Source organism: Aethalodelphis obliquidens, unplaced genomic scaffold (genome assembly GCF_003676395.1).
Source record: "Aethalodelphis obliquidens isolate GAN/ISIS:26980383/991018 unplaced genomic scaffold, ASM367639v1 scaffold24, whole genome shotgun sequence".
Taxonomy (NCBI): domain Eukaryota; kingdom Metazoa; phylum Chordata; class Mammalia; order Artiodactyla; family Delphinidae; genus Aethalodelphis; species Aethalodelphis obliquidens.
Window position 1 is genome coordinate 375,121 of NW_020837968.1, and position 16,538 is coordinate 391,658.

Here is a 16,538-nt window from a genome sequence, read left to right on the forward strand (position 1 = left end):
TTTTTTTTTTTTTTTTTTTTTTTTTTTTTTTTTTTGCTTTCTTTTAAAACAGAGTAATTCCAGTACGACTACGGACACCCTCTGAGCAGCACGTGTGCCCCCGCTCCAGCATTAACAATGCCGCTTGGGGGCTACGGATGCTTAAGTGGAGATACCGTGGGGAAATGAAGGCACAGAGGTGAAGAGGAGGAAACACACCCTGATTCCTCAACTACCGTCTTTTTGAGAATGAGGGCAGGCGAGGTCAGGGAATGGTTCACAAAGTAAGAATCACTCGCATGAAATGAACATCATTGAAACAGCTTTCAGCCTATTCTTGAGTCTGACACATGGCAAGTATTACTTGCATAGGAAAAACCCCGAGGGCCACAGACTCCAAGCAACCGGAAACTGGCGGGTGGAATTTTAAATGCCTGCTATTTGTCACTGAAAAGTGTAAGAGCATCACAGGTGACCCACAGCAACCCACTATCATGTCTCTAGTTACATATTCTTACCATGATGAGTTTAGGAAAGCAGTTGGACAGCAGATCTCACTCCCGGTATTTAGTTGTGAAATATGGTTGGTTAAAATGGGAAAATACTTTCTCCAAGTGGTTGCCGAGACACTAACCATACTTGTGGCTTTTCAGGAGTTGACAAAAAGGGTCGTCTTGAATTTGGAAGCTCACAACAGGTAGTGAGGCTGCCAAGAGTGTGCTGAAGTAAGACAGCGCCAGCAGGTCCCCCCGCCAAGTCTGTGCACTGACCCTAATGTGAACGTTGTCTCCAAAGCCACAGCTTGCGCGGATAACGTCACCCGCGTTTGCAGAGCAGCTAGGCAAGCTGAACTGGCTTTGGTGCACCCGTCTGTCCATCTGCAGGGAGAATGTGGCTGCATCTTAGAAGACCCTGCGTCTCTCTTTGGGCAGTCTCCGGAAAGCCCCTGCAAAATCTCAGTACACTCTCTAGGGAGTTACCTAGAGTAACTGAGGGAGTTACCTGACAGGGTACCTCTCAGTACCCTCTAGGGAGCTAACTAAGGTAGACTAATGAGAAGCAGTACAGGAAATAGCCGTATCGCTCCAAACAGGGAAGAGAACTATTTTTACTGCAAGGGGAAGATGTATACACAGCCAACGATGGAGGTTTCTTACCTGCAAAACTCTTTTGGTCAGGCCTGTTTTCTGAGCAAGCTGCTTGAGGTCCTTGGCGTCCGGGTTGTGGTTGATGGCAAAGTAGGATTTCATGGTCCGGAGCTGGTGATGCTTGAAGGAGGTGCGCATGCGCTTGGTCTTCTGCGAGGGCGGGTAAGGCTGCTGATCTCGGTCCAGATGGTCGGCCTCATTCTCGTTACAACCTGTTGCAGTCACAGTGGACAAACAGGGGCTCAGTGGAAAGTCCTGCGTTAGCTGAGAAGATGGCAGGTGGCATGATAATGTCACGACACGACAACAACGGTGGAAAAAGCTGTCGACCCAATTATGAGTGGGAGCCAGACAAAAGAAAGAGGTTAATTGCCCACGACCTCCAAACTAGTCTGTTCACGTGGACACACCCGAAGTTTAGGTAGAAGAAAAAGATTAGATAAATCCCCTCTCCGGCTTAATGGTTGCTAGAAAACCTTGAAAAGATGAATAAGCTGTAAGTGTGGGAGGGAGAGAAATATTCTCCAAGAGGGAAAAGAAAAAAACCCTTTTCTACTATATTTATGTGTATCAGCACACCACTGCTCCACACACAGTTTTTAGAGACTCCACGTTTTGTCTGTATTTGTGAGATGAGGTGTATTCTCTGAAGGCATGAAAGATAACGCGAGCGAGTAATTTCAGCTCTCTCACATCTGAAGGTCTGGGAGAGCCCCCCAACGAAGGAAGAATCTGTGTTCCAATTTTTAGCCTTTTCTGTTAATCCTAGAACGTTTCCAGAAAAAGTTAAAAAGTGGCTGGACAAGGGAGAGAAGTTAGAAAATACAAATTTGCAGGATTCTTATGTAACCGTAGGAAAATTATTTTTGAGGGCTTTTAGCTATAACTGCTTAGCGTAGGGCTAACCAGGATGAAAATAGTTTTCCCTTGGAGTTATTTTAGTAAATATTTCTGAAAGAGAAGGAGCGCAGACTTTTCTTCCCTCGGTTCATGCCTGCAGCACACCCCACAGCTCCCAGTTCAGAGGCTCTGACGTCCCTCTAGGATCGTGGCCCCGTCTGCTCTGGCACGTGGTACGGAGGCGGGTTGAGCTGTGTCCCTGGCTGGCAGGGCAGAAGGAGGGCGGCATCACAACCCCCCTTGCACAGCTCCCTCAACACTGAGGGCAAAACAACCCAGCCTTTGAAACAAGCCTCAAAGTCCTTATCCCCAGGATGTAAAGATGTGCATTTAAGAGGTCATTTCCAATAACCTACTGGCTCTGCATAAGAAATATGATTACAAAATGAAAACATTTTGCTAAATATTTACTGATTCAGACAACTTCGCAACTTAAAGGGCATGGCAGGGGTTTTTTTTTTTTCCCTTTAAACCTTACTTCAGATGTTTATCTCATATATATTCACACTGATCATCGTGCATGTTAGTGCATTATAATAGAATAACTAAAGTCAACCTGGTCATTTCCCTGGGGGAGATGGGGGGGAGAAACCTGAATCTTGAAAGAAGTGAGACATCTCTTACTATTACCTCTTTCATTCTGCTTGAGAAAATAGTATTTGCCTGCTATTCTCTGGTTACAATTACTTTTAAATTGTATATCAGTACAATTGTATATCAGTATATATACAGTATATATACAGAAACCCAGTAGTTTTATAGTCATCAACAAGAGTCAGCTGCATCACAAAATCCACTTAAGAAATTCTCCCTAATGTAACAAGACTAGGCATGGACTAATGTCTCCTTTGTTCATATTTCCATGAAATCCATAAAGAGGGCACACTTGGCAAAAGAGCAATTGAGTTCATGGAGAGAAAGGCTCTATCATGTTCACCATCGGGTCCTCTAAGTCATGCACAGGGCCAGGAGCTCAACGAGCATTCGATCAAGATTTTGAATCTTTGTTCGTCCGTAAAATCACGAGTGACTATAAATGCAAAGTCAAATCAACTTGAAATGGAATGCAAGTTAGATATATACGGCCAAATGTTGAACAGAGGCTCCTTAAACTCCACCAGAAAAGGTAACTTGTACCCAGAAATAAGAGAGAGAATATGCTTTACATTTTATCCTATTGCATCCCCGGGGAGAGATGTCAAGTTCAAATATTCTACAGAATTGCACTTTTGTATCCTCAAATGGATGAAACAGCATCTCATGACCGACTATAAAACTATACTTGTCTCCAGTAAACTGAGCTATATTTCACAACCAGATTATAAATGAAGCCACACCAAAACAGTCAAAGAGGCACACCTTGGTCATTGGAGGCTTCTTCAAGTAAGATTTCAATTCTCTCATAGGTGAGTGATGTGTAACCCTTCCTGAATAGCACATTAAATGGAATATTACACTTGAGGTAGAAGACTTAACTTGGTACGTAAGTAATGCCCTTAACCATCCACCCCCACCCAAGTTATTATTTCTTAGAAATGGGTTTGATTCCTATCCTAACTATATACTCATTAGTCTTTAAAATGAAGTTTATGAAAAACATTATAGACAGGTTTGATAAAATTGCTTCTCTGAATATGCATTCTATATCCATTATTGCTGATTAAGAACTCAGCAGAGAATTATAGTGTATTAAACACAATTATGGGACTTGTTTTCACATAGAATACAATTCACTGTGCAAAAAGATTGTTAGCTCTTTATTAAACTGTTATTAATATAAACAGATAAACTGTGTGATCAGTTATATTATGTGAACTAATAGAGAAATCTATGTCATCTACAGAGTAACGCAGTGCATTGGCCTAAATTACGTGTGTTTACTATGAATGCCTCACATAAACTTGCAAGTGATTGCGTTTCCCCAGGGTCTACTTTTAAAGCTACAGGGGTTTTCTTCCCCCCGAATTATGAGAAGATATGATAAATCTCTTAAGACTGTCTTAAACATACACCTGAAAGTACACATCTGGCACTATAAAGTTAATTAGAAGATCTAAATATTTTGTTCTCCGGTCAATTATGGAATGGTCCCCTATCCTGAAGTGAGTTTCTATTCTGCAGGTGTGTAACCTTCTGAAAACTGATCCCTGGGAGACCACTAGGGGTCAGTGCCAGGCAAATTTAACGACTGCAAGCAGCTTTTGAAGTTTGGAAGCCAATAAAGACCCTAAGGAGGGAGACTCGGCGAAGTGGCAAAAATTTAGTCTCTCAATTAATGTTAAATTACCCAAACAAGAGCTACCTGCCCCAGACTAAATCCTCTTCTCACCCTGGAGGGCTGCATTTCAATCCAGCACCCCAGATAAACTTTCCAGGTCTCTTTCTAAAATATCTGCCTGATATCTGTACAAAGAGCTACAAACTACATCAGGAAGAGTCTCATGAAAAGGCGTTTGCCTTATGTCGAGCACTCGCTGATCTTTGCCAAGCTTCCCATCTCTGGAAGTCTGAATCATAAACATATTCTGTGTACATGTGTTTGAAAATATATCAGTGTATAAATTAGATGTGTTTAGTATCAACATTAGTCTTTTCTGAGATTTACACTTAAGCAGAGATGGCTCCAAAGAAAGCTAAAATAATGAGCTAAAACCGCGGGTCCATTTTACTGTCTGCCCTTTAACGTGTTTTTAATGCACTGAAGTGTTTCTTTGGCTAGTCTTATAATAACAAACTGACATTGGATTCATAAACTTTTTTTTAATGGCAGATTGATTTCTGGTCAGGCATCTTTAACCCAATTTCTCTAGATCATTTTCACCTGATCTTAACTCTATGCTATTTGCTCCTATCTGGGAAAAGTCCAGAAGGGAGGAGGCGGATGTTAATTAAGAGGCACCGGCTCTGCAGTGGTGCGATCTACAAACTCCCTGGGGTCAGGGAGGCCCCTCCCTTACTTTTCCCTCCTTGATGAAGGAGAGCACCAACTTTCTCCATAACCTTGTAGCAGCACTAATTTGCAAACTGAAGGCCTAAGTGGAAAGAGATTTTCGTTCTTTCCGAGAAATAAATGTGTACTCTCTAGCTCTCCTCGGAGAAGCACAATTTTCTTGACCCTAAAGCTCTGTGGATCTTTCTCACGTAAAGTAAGATCAAGGCGAAATCAAACGTATCTAATTAGGTTAAATAAACAAACGGAAGCCCAGGCTTTTGCCACCTTTGGCTAGAAATCTCCCCACACTTCTGGACGTTCTCTGGGCTGAGGGCTTCCCTGTCTCCAAAAGCCTGGCTAGTTTCTCTCTCTCTCTCTCTCTCTCTCTCTCTCTCTCTCTCTCTGTCAATCTCTCTCACTCTAATTAGGGCATTAGGGCCTTGGTCTGTGGCTGGAGATTCCGATGTCATCTTCTATTAACAGAGAACAATTAGTGCCCTGCCCAGCCTGCCCCGGGGACCACGCATCAAAGGAGCCCAAGTAAGCGCGCTGGGCACCGTGGCCCCAAACCAGAGCCCCAGCCTCGGGCACAGCAAGGGCAGTGCGCAGCCCGACCTCCGGCGGGGGGTTGGCAAAACCCAGGGGTGCGCCCGCTGTGCGACACCAACCCAGCCGGTCAGGGTCTCAGCCGGCAGCCGGCCCTCCGCCTCTGCCCAGTGACCCGGGCTTGAACCCCTGGGACCAGTACAGTCACGCTGGGTCCCCGCTCCTTGGGACACCACCCGCTGCGCCTTTTCTGTGAAAACCTCCCTAGAACCAGGAGGAAGCCGAGGAGAGAGCTGGGCAGAGCCCACTCAGCCTGCGGGGACCCTGAAAGCTGTGGGCCCGAGCAGGACTCCAGATTCCTCTAGCACACACTGGCTGTATGACCCTGGGCAAGTCACTTATCTGACGGGACAGTGTCCCTTTACCATTGAGCCACAGTGGCTCACACACCACACCAGGCACGTGGGAACTGGAAGAGAAAAACAGGCAAGATCCGTGCTCTGGACGCCCACCCTTTGGCTGGTATCTGGGTGCTCATGGTAACAGACAGGGGTTGCCACCATGAGGTCCCCAAGGTCCTTCCCAATAGAATGGACTCCCCTGGCCTGAGTCTCCTGCCTGCTGAGGTTTCCAGCTGGGGCTAGGCCAGGGGACAGGGTGTCAGAGCAGCTAAACCAACCCTTAGGTTGCCCCAAAGTTATCCTAGGGCTTTCTGGAACCTCTTTTCCAGTGGCTGGGACTCACCGGAAGAGCTTCCATCCCTCTTGGAGTTAGACTGTGGTCCTCAGGGCCTGTCACCATCCTCACCTGGGGGATGGCAGGTGAGGGCGGGCTACCAACAATGAGAAACCGGTGAGTGAGAGAGATTGATAAATGATAACGTGTGCGCCTCCCAAAGCCAGGAGGAAAGCGTGCTCTCCGGCCTGTTGCCTGCATTTTGTTTTGAATTAAGAGAGAAAGCTGGAGGAGGACAGAAGAGCAGCCTGTGACACCACTAAGCCTCCTCAGAAGGCCTGACCTGGAGGTTCTTCCAGTCTTCAGGGCGGTCTGGGTGTCTGGATGGTTTATCCCACAGGGAAAGAGCTGGCTGGATGGGTCCCCTGACCCAGGGAAGGAGCAGGCCAGCTCAGCTGTGGAGAGTGACTCCCGCCCCTACAGCTGCTTTTCACCAAGATCAGGGATTTGGTTTTTCAACACTCTTGCCAACTGTTTCCCTGATTAACTCTGGGCTGATGACCACAGCCTCTGCCCTTTCTAGACAGTCTGGGGTTGGGCTCTAAAGACTTCTTTTTTTTCTTTTTTTCTTTTTTAGTATTTAGGGAAACCTCCTCCAGGATCTATAATTTGGCCTCCACTCAGGAATTGCCCTGGGGCTGTTTTGCTCCAACTGGGAGCCAGAAACTAATGGGCTCATTAACTAATGGGCAACAAGGATTTGGCCTGTCCTGTTTGGGGGAAGTCATTGCAGCCTTATGAATGTGTTTTCTGCCCCAAACTACAAAAAGGTCTCTCTCACCTGTTCTCCCTCTCCCTCCCCCTCTTCTCTCCCTCTTTCCCTCTCTCCACCTCTTCCTTCTTTCTGGGTGAAAGGGAGCTGTAGTGAGAAAAGGGTCGTGCTAAGGAAAGCACCGTCTTGCAGCCAGGTCTTGGACGGGAAGGAGCTGGATAGAATTCTCCTCTGAGCAGAGGAGGTTAGGGCTACAGGGGCACTGGGGAGGGGCTGGGCGCCCACCTGAGTTGTAACTGACGATGTCCACCCCCAGCGCGGGGCTCTTCCGCTTCCGGGGCCGCCCCTTCTGCACGGTGCCAGCGCCGTTGAAGTAAGGCAGGGCCAAGCCGCCGCTCTTGGCCGCCAGCTCGGTGTAGCTCAGCTGAGGTGGATACTCCCCTTGCAAGAGGGTCTCGAAGTGGGCGCGACAGTACACCAGGCTGTCCTTCATGCCAAAATGATCGCCCGTGGTCAGGGTCTTGTTGCAGGTGGAGCAGGTGAAACAGCTCAGGTGGTAGACGGAGTCTCGGGCGCGCATGACCATCTCGGAGGCGGAGATGCCAAGGTGGCAGCGGGCACATCTCTGCACAGAGAACCTTCTGGAAGGAAACAGTCGAGTCAGGGCGCTGGTGGAGGCAAAGGCAGGGCCACCTCCCACTGTGACACCTGGGGCATGGTCAGCAGTGGCCCAAGACTGAGACCTGGGAGGGGTCCGGGAGGGGAGGACCCACGCCCACTTGGACATTAATTTTATTTGCTCATTGACCTGCTCTGGTGAACAAGACAAAGAACCCTTGCATTACATTCAGAAGAATCGGGTAACTGATCCTCCGTTTTCTTCTCTGTAAAGTGAAAATTTTAAAAAGCAAAAACAAAACCAAAAACAAACCCTGCACTGGCTAACTCACAACACTATGTTAAGAATATTACATTGCGATGTCAAGTAAAAACGTTTCCTCGATTACAAAACATACAAACGAAGGGTGTTACTATTTATGGAAGCGTGAGCGTGCCTGAAAGCATTCAGACACGGCCCTGGAAGAAAAAGGACAGTTTTGCAGAGGGAAGCTAATTCTTTTTTAACCACTTTTCTCGCCTCAGCCGAGAGCGGAGTCGAGTCCCTGCACAACACTCGCGTCCCCAGTCCAAAAGCAGACCTGGGAAGAATCAATAAACAAGCTGCCGGCGACTTGACTCTCCGGCGTCTCTCGAGGCTGGCGGGCAGGTTCCAACCAGCGGGGACGGCATCTCGGAACTGAGAGGCCTGGGTTTCGGCGACAGCGATCACTCCTTTTCATGGTCCTTTACGTGAGTTCCCCCCCCCCCCCACCCCGCCCCGCGAAAACCTGCCACCAGTTGCTGCTGCCCCGGCCACCAGTTGAGTTCCAAGGCACGGGCCTTGCTTAGTTCGTAGTAAACGGAAAAAAAAAAAAAAAAAAAACCGCTTTCGTCTCGGTGGACGAGAAACGTTCATTTACCCTTCCGAGATTTGCCCAATCCCCTCGGCCGAGCTGCCAAGCGCCCCCTGAGCGGGATAGTCGCTGATCAAGCTCTGGACCTTGGGTGCCCCCATCCGCGCGCATCCTCCCCGCACGTCTGTTGGGGATGTGGATGCTGCAGCTTGAAGGCGCACGCGGTGGGCTTCTCTGGTCTGGGGACTGGTTAGAGTACCCCCAAGGGACCAAAGGCTGGGGACAGGGAGGGGACTCCGGGGCTCGGGCAGGTACCCCTCCAGGTGTGCCAGGGCGTAAGGGATAGGGGTGGGAATACCTGTAGTAGTCCTCCTTGCAGTAAATGCTACCGTCCTTGGCGAAGCAGGTGAGCTCGGACTCGAGGGCCAGCTTACATTCACAGCATTTCAGGCACCTCAGGTGCCACTGCTTGTCCACGGCCAGCAGGTAGTACCTGTCGGCTATCTTGCCCCCGCAGCCGGCGCACAGGGCGGGCTTCTCAGGGCTCAACGGAGGCATCCCCTGCAAGGAAGCGCGCGCGGCGTCAGGAGGGCGCGCGGGGCCGCCCCACGCGGGTACCCTTCGCGGCGCCAGCCCTCGGTCTCGGCGAGCGCCGCAAGGTCAGGGGCCCCTGCGCAAAGGCAAACGTCGGAGGAACATTTGCAGTTTTTCCCTCTGCGACTCGCACGCTTTCTACTGCGTCCGCCTGAACGCGGCGTCCGCGTCCTTCCCGGACTTAACCTAAAAACACGCGCCGGCCACCTAAAGCCTGTTTCGAAAGGACTAGGAGCGCACGGACTATAGTTTGGTGGATGTTTCCAAACTCGAATAATTAAAAGTTAAAAATTGTGGGTTCCGGTGCGCACGAAATAAAACAACGGAAATTGTTATTGGAGAATGGAAAGGCGATCTGAACAAGCACATACTGTTTTTTCAACAAATACTATTACATTGCTATTTCTCTAAATCCTCATAAGCAACGTTGAAATTAAAAGGAAGGGAGAGGTTTTTATACTGGTGCTCATAATTTGGTCGACATTGTTTTGATCGGGATGTATTTGACAGATCTTGCTGTTCTCCAATCTTAAGGGTTATTGGTCCTTCCCCTAGTAAGGGTGTACCGTGCCTGTTCCCGGGGAGGGTCCGTTATCCCCTCTGCACGGGCCCTCTTTCCCTGGCATCAACATACCCAGGAGATCTTTGTCCTGAAAATCTTTTTAATGCCCAAATTAAGCTTCCCGCCTGCGTCCCCACGACCCAGCAAGGATGGGGACACCTCGCCTTAACAAGCGCAGCCCCGCTGTGAAATTCGGGTTTGGATTACTGCTTTTTGTTTTTAAACAGGGTAGCCACAAAAGGGGGAAAAATAGAAGTTAACCGCTGTACGTTTCCCTCAGGACTAGCAGAAATGGGTTGGACTTCCCCCACGAAACTCTGGCGGGCCTGGAAAAGTAAAGTTTCGCCCTTTATTCAGACAAGGGCCTGCATTGAATTCATTTTGCAAATGTAGAAACATCCACCAACGCGGCTACTTGGTGGACCCAAAATACCGCTGACCCGCCCAGGGCAGTCTACCGACTTAGTTTGAGCCACAATTCCCGGTGTGATGCCTGAGGATCTACACAGCTATGTTCGGCTGAAATCATTTCCGGAGACTTTCGTAGTTTCCCTCCTCCGGCTCGTAAGTGGGAAAGGCGAGCACATAGATTATTCATTGGTTTTCTTTATTAAGCTGGCATGACTTTTATCCTACGTATGTAATCGACAGAGGTGGTCGATCACAGCGTTTAAGGGTTGGAAAGTTCTCGCTCTTGGGCTAGGTGCCCCACTCCTCCGGATTTTCTATTACAGTCCCCTGCACACCATACCCGCCCGGCCCGAGAGCTGAGCGCAGTCCTGTCTCACTCAAAGGGCCCAGATGAGCTGCCAGAGACCCCGAAACTCGCGGGGTTTGAAGGTTCCACGTTCCGAGCATCCGGAGAGCTGGAGGGAGCCCAGTCGCATTCTAGTCCGCGCCAAATATCCGGTCACCAGACCCAGGGACTAGAGTCACCAGGCTTCAGCTCGGCCCGGACACTCGGCCGCGCGCCGGCAGCCCGTGGCCCGCACCAGCTCGCCCTCCGGCCGCCGATCCTCGCCGGGGAGGGGCCCGGGAATCTGAGGTCCGGAGGAGAGGACGTCCCCATCCTCTCGCGCCCGGTTCTCCCTGCTTTCCCGGGACCAGCTGCGGCAGAGGGGAGCGAGCTCGGGGTGTCAGGAGCGTAGACAATTCAAATCGGAAAAAAGCCCTTTCTTACCCTGTAGCCAGGCGGACCAGAGATAAGCCACCCGCCAACCTGGAGCGGACGCCCCCACGAGCCGCCATCCTCGGTCGGCCGCCGGGGAGGCTCGGCTCGGCTGCCCCGCGCGCGCACGGGCGCCCGGCTCCCGCCGGGGCCGGCCCTTCCTTACCGCGTCGCGGCCGTTGAGCTGGGCGCCTTTGGCCAGGCGGGCCTCGGTCTTGGATCTGCGCTCCATCTCCTCCATGATGCCTTGGATGTGGCCTCCGGAGATCCCGTGGAAGAGCATGGCTGGGGGGCGGAAAGGACACGAGTTGTCTTCTGCTCGGCACCCCACTATTTCCATATACACACTCCCGTGGCTCTCAGCTCATCCGAGGGAAGGAGAAGCAGGGACCGCAGAGGCGGCGCGATGGGGGGCTGCGGAGACGCTCGGGGACAGAGGGCGAGGGGGCGAGAGGGAAGAAGAAAGAAAGAGGCAGACGGAGTGGAAATTGGTCTGCTCGGAAAGGAAAAAAGAAGAAGGGGGGAGAAAAAGCCCCAGCGGCTCCCTGAAGGAGATGTGCGGAAAACAAACAAACACGGGCGGAGGGGAAAGGAGGCGAAGGCTAGAGAATCTTACTGCTCTGAGAGATCGAGTTACTAATGGGAAACAACTGCAGCGGGGGGAGGAAAACAAAATCTGGTGAAGAAAGAAAATAGTTTTGAACACAAAGAAAGAAAAAGAAGTGCTATTTTCAGCGGTCCCTGGCTGCTTGCAAGTTCCCAGTGCCTGTAGGTTGGGTTGGGGACTGCTCCTGCCGCCGGAGCTGTGTCCAATTTGTTAAGAGACTAAAGCCAGCCCATTTTTGATAATTTAGTAGGAGGAGTTCTCTCCCCGGAGCTGCCACGGATTTTTATTCAGACAACAAAGACCTGTCATACTCCTCTCAACCCCCTGGTGATGGGCAAGTGGGGACAAACATGGGGGGGGGTAGGGGGGAGGCAGTAGGAGGGGGCATTTACTTCCCCCCAACACACACACACACACACACACACACACACGCACACACACACACACCCTTCCAAGAGTTCCCAGCAATCACGTTTTAAAGGGAAAAAGGAGCCCTTATTGTCCCCGCCCTGGCGCAGAAGGCAGAGAGCCGGCCTGTTTGGTCCAAGTTCAAGATCAGACCCCAGCTCAAGATATGCAGAATGTCAGCTCCCACCTTTAGGTTTCCTCCTTGTGGACTTTCTGGTCCCCAGCTTATGGGAACCCCAAATAAATAAATATTGAACAGACATTCCTGTCCTCCCCATCCCCTCTTCCTCAATTCACTTTCTAAAAGTAAGTTGCTTCACCTGCCCAAGGGCTCCCGACCCCAGCAGGCACTGAAGCAACCCCCAAAGCGAAAAGGAGCTAGAAGAGCCTATGTATCTGGAGTTTACTTCTGGCAAAAAGATTCTTCTTTGACAAATCAGTGTAGGGGAAAGGCCGTGGGCTTGGAGACGTGATGTGCAACTGAACCGTGACCACAGGGGGATGTAGTCTCTCACCCAGTTCAGGTTTGGAGGGAAACCGATGGCGAGTCCCGTGTCCCGTATGAAACTTGTCAATGTGGGCAGCAACTCGGGGACTCGCGCGAACTTGGCGCCGCCCCCCGGGACCGGGCGCGCGTCCCACTGCCCCGGCTGGACTGGGGGCTCGTAAATCTGGACGCGCCACACATTTAGGAGGATGTGAAGGGGGCTTCTCGCCGTGGAGGAGGGGAAGGTGAGAGCCGACAAGCAGAATGGCAGCCCCGCGCCTCACAAGAGGCAGGATTGTTCTGTCTCCCTCTGTTCCCGTGAGCGGCGGCCCCTCCTCGGCCCTATTAAAAAGTGTCCACAATACTCTGATATTGTCGATTCATTCAAACCACCAGAAGCCCCCTAGGGGCCCGAAGCGGAGAGCGGGGGCGGCAGGAACCGACCCAGCTCTGAGCCGAGAAGAGGAAGCCCCGGCTGCGCTCTGCTCTGCGCCGTCCTCCCTCCGGCCGCCTGTTTCCCACCGCGTCCCGTCAGCTTTCCCGGGACCGTCCGTTTCTCCCCGGCACGTCCCGGACACCTGGAGGAGTCCCCTGGTGGCGCACTCGCTTCCCTCGGGAGGAGCCCGACATGGAACGGTGGCCAAATCTAGAAAGATAGAGGGAGAGAGGGAAGAAGAGAGGGAGGGAGGGAGGAGGGAAGGAAAGAAGGAAAGAAGGGAGGGAGGGAGGGAGGGAGAAAGGAAGAGCATGGGGGAGGAAGGAAATGAGAGAGGGAGTCGAAAGGAAAGGAAGGAAGAGAAGAATGGTGCAGATCCTGACTTCCTGCCCCAAAGCATCACCTTCTGAAGCTGCTGGAGTCACCTGTACCACGAAACCCAAGACTCCACTGCTTCCCCCTTACTCTTTTCTCTGGGTCAAAAATAATGTTATTTGCAGACTGGACGCTGTTACGGTCCTCCGGGTGCCAGAATACAGCTCATAAAACACAATTTCACACAGAAATGAAGCCAATCAAGTGAACTAAGCTGGAGACCTCCCCTCACTTTGGCAGCCCTACTGGACAGCAGGGCTGCTATTTACTGTAAGTAATGTAATTAGCCCCTTTGGATGGAAATCAATGAGCTTTTCAAACCCACGTGCACAAACGCTGAGGCTGGGGGCAGCAGCTCTTTCAGAGACAGCAGGTCCTCTCACAAAGGGGCAGACTGCCTTCCCACAAGGCGGTGACTGGGACTGGGGAGGGGGGGTAGGAAGAGGAGGGGTCTTTGAGAAGAACATCAGTCAATTAACCCAAGGAGGCTCCAAGGAAAAAGTAAATATGGGACCTCAATCCAGGGACCCGCTTTGTTTATTTTCTGGGCTACCCCCCCCGCCCCCCCCCCCCCCCCCATGTGGATGTTCAGAAGTGGGTTTGGCTATTGTTGGATTTCGGTCCTGCTCAGCAAAAACAACAAAGAACCCAAGAACACCACTGCCTCCTTGCAAGGGCTGAAACTTCGGAGACTTCATTAAGTGAGAGCTTAACAAACAACTCCAAGAAAAAGCCAGAACTTTGTGAAGTCTCCAGGGAAGCCAGGCACAGAAGTCCTGTGAGCCCACCAATCCTTCGGTCCTTCCTTCAGCCGCTGTACACAGATTTGTTCATTGTGAATCGGGTACAGGCAGGGCAGAGGACCTCCTGCCATCAGCTTCCAGGTTGGAGCCCAGCTATCCCTGCTTTTTCTTATAAAACTCGGGTTGCAAGTTCCTGTGCCGTGTGGGATTTGCTACTTCCCATAAAGATGAGAACTCCTAGGATTCTTCCTTCTCAGCCAGTGCAGGAAGATTGCAGAGAGCTAGGGGTGGGGCAGGGGGGCTGCTGGAGTTCGGGAGGTCCTCCTTAGTTCTGGGGAGATCGGAAATCCCTCCCCGTCGTTCCAGCCCTGTCTCCTCTCACAGTTCCTGAAAAAGGAAGCCCATGGGAGCGGAGGATATTTTCTCCAAGAATTGGGCGCGTGCCCTGGGACGTCCTAAACTTTTTGTCTTGCAGCCTCGGGGAGATGGCCTAAGAGTGTCCCCCAGCCCACCACCCTCAAAGCACTTTAAGGAGAGCGTCTTGGTGGCTCTGCCTTCTTTCCTGTCTCCAGAAGAGCTGCTGGGGCCCGGGGCCCGCCGAATGACCCTCAAGTGCTCCGCACCCGCCAGTTCCTGGGGCTGAGTCCCCGCATCTCTCAACGGGACAGGTGCAGGGACCCCTACCCCCGCGGCCCGGAGGGGCATCTCGAGTCTCCCCTCTAAACTCAAAGCTCTATTTGGAGCAGGGCGGCAGAACCTTGGCCAGGGACTGCCCTCCGTCACGATGGAGCCCACTTCGTCCGCTCTTGCCTTTCTGCTCCACCAGCCACCCAGCCACTTACAGCGGCCGCTTTGAGGAAAGCGGGCGGCTAGGATCGGGGGCAGAGGAGTCGGGATTGAGGGTCAGGGCCTCGGAATCTCCGCTAGGGCGGCAGCCTGGTCCCGGGTTCCCACTCCCTCCCCAGAGGGGTGGAGAGGGAAGCAAAGGGAACGCGCGGCTTGATCAAGCGGCAACGGAGGCTTTAGGGTCCCAAGGGGAAAACCCTGCCTCGACTGAGAGAATAAGCGACTCAAGGTCTCTTCGGACCTGAATTTTGGAGGCCAAGATCCTGTGCCCCGAGTTTGCCCTTAAAAGGGCAGAGGTCGCCTTTCCGCCTGACCCAATTAAGCTAGTTGAGGCGCCTCCTTGGTCTGAAAGGTGCAGTTCTTGGAGCGGTGTCCGTCTTTGGGCGCCGTCCTGAGCATCCCAGGGTCCGGGAGAGTCGGCGCCGTCCTGGGGCTTGGAGCCGCGCAACCAGCCGTGGATGCGTCGGGGTCTGCTCTGGGCGGGAGGCCAGAGCATAGCCCGGAGGCAAGCCGGCCCTTCTCCGTCCGTGGGCGCAGGGAAACTCTGTGTACACCGAGGGTGGCCGATCCAGACTGGCGCCGCCGCCAGGGCGCCCCTCAGATTCAGTCCTACTAGGAGGGCGGCCTCCCCCCAGCCGGGATGGGAACGGGCTGAGCGGCGCCGGGGTGCGCGAGCTCCAGCGCGAGGAGAGGGAGCCCCGCGGGCGGGCCGCTGCGCACCTCAGCCGGGAGCCCGTTCCGCGCGGCCGGCGCGCCGGGCCCTGCCCTCGGGTGCGCCCTATGTCCACGCATCCCCCTAGCCCCGCGAGGCCTCCGGCCGGCTGCGCGCTCCCTTCAAACCTCTGCCTCCAACGCCCCTGGGTTCTTCTGCAAGGGACGGCCGGCCGGTGGCGGAGACCGCGCTTCTGAAATCTGAAGGTCTTTTACCTGGGGTTTGCCGCGCGGCGGGCCCGCAGCAGCCGCAGGAATAAAGGGAGCCTCCCCCCGCCCCTCGCCACCCCCGCGTCCGCGGAGATCGCCCGCAGAAACGGCTACGCGCGGGTCAGGTTGAGCCAACAGAGGGGGTGAAACCAGTTTCCAGTTAAGCCCTAATGGGTGAGAAGCGACGTCTTCCTGCCCCCGTCCCCGCCCCATCCCTTCCAATGAGGAGACGCCCCCAGCAGCTCCGCGAAGGACCCGGAGCGCATCCCTCGCGCCCGGACACCTCGCGGCTTAGTGGCACCGTGACCTCCGCCCCCAGCGCCTCCGCCCTGAGTAACTCAGACCTTTGAGAGAAAGGCAAGAGGAGGGGAACGCGGATTTCGGGAGTGCTGTCAGGAGACTCGGAACGAGACCATGTATCTTAGAGCCTACGGTTCGCGGTTTAATTTCTAAGACAAACACAAACCCCTCTTCTTCCCACCCGGTGAAGGCGTGCACACGCGCGTGCACACACACACTCACACACCCGCACAATATATGCTCCGGCCTAAGAGAAAGGGCAAGAGAAAGAGCCTGGCGTGTAACTCACCTGCCTCTAGAGTGGTGCCGTTCAGCATTCTGAGAGCTGGCGTGGGTCACTCAGCGTTGGTGGCTGCACCGCGGAGAAACGAGCGCATCAGCTCCGAGGTGCGGCCCGGGGCTCCGAGCGCCTCCCACCCCCGGGGGGCGCGTCCCATCTGCTCCTCCCGCCGCGGCCTCGGGTACCGAGAGGCCTCGAGGGAAGCCGGGCAGCCTCCGGTAGGTGCCCGGGGCGCTCCCGGGAGCCGGGCGGTCGGGCTCACGCCGAGGGCGGAAAACTGCTCCGGACAGACAACCCCCATCGGGATCTTACCTTGAGGTCCAGACGTTCCCGCCCAAGAACCCGGTCCTCGGCGAGGGAGGGCGGGAGGCGGCGGCCAGAGGTGCGAGCCAGTCCCCAGATCTC

At 53.0% G+C, this 16,538-nt stretch overlaps 1 protein-coding gene across 4 annotated transcripts in view; it reads right to left on the reverse strand.

Annotated features, from left to right (window-relative positions):
• Nucleotides 1-16,538, reverse strand: part of LHX9 (LIM homeobox 9) — an 18,806-nt gene extending 2,268 nt beyond the window's left edge. The window contains exons 1-6 of one of the 4 annotated variants that reach the window (XM_027122483.1): nucleotides 16,446-16,538; nucleotides 16,143-16,205; nucleotides 10,897-11,015; nucleotides 8,765-8,967; nucleotides 7,238-7,593; nucleotides 1,137-1,339 (exon numbers count right to left, since the gene is read on the reverse strand). In XM_027122483.1, the coding sequence (XP_026978284.1) occupies nucleotides 1,137-1,339; nucleotides 7,238-7,593; nucleotides 8,765-8,967; nucleotides 10,897-11,015; nucleotides 16,143-16,170 (909 nt within the window). In that variant the 5' untranslated portion in view covers nucleotides 16,171-16,205; nucleotides 16,446-16,538. Of the gene's footprint in view, nucleotides 1-1,136; nucleotides 1,340-4,436; nucleotides 4,443-7,237; nucleotides 7,594-8,764; nucleotides 8,968-10,896; nucleotides 11,503-12,042; nucleotides 12,103-16,142; nucleotides 16,206-16,445 lie in introns of those variants that run through there. The other 3 variants (XM_027122485.1, XM_027122481.1, XM_027122482.1) reach the window with 3 other exon arrangements.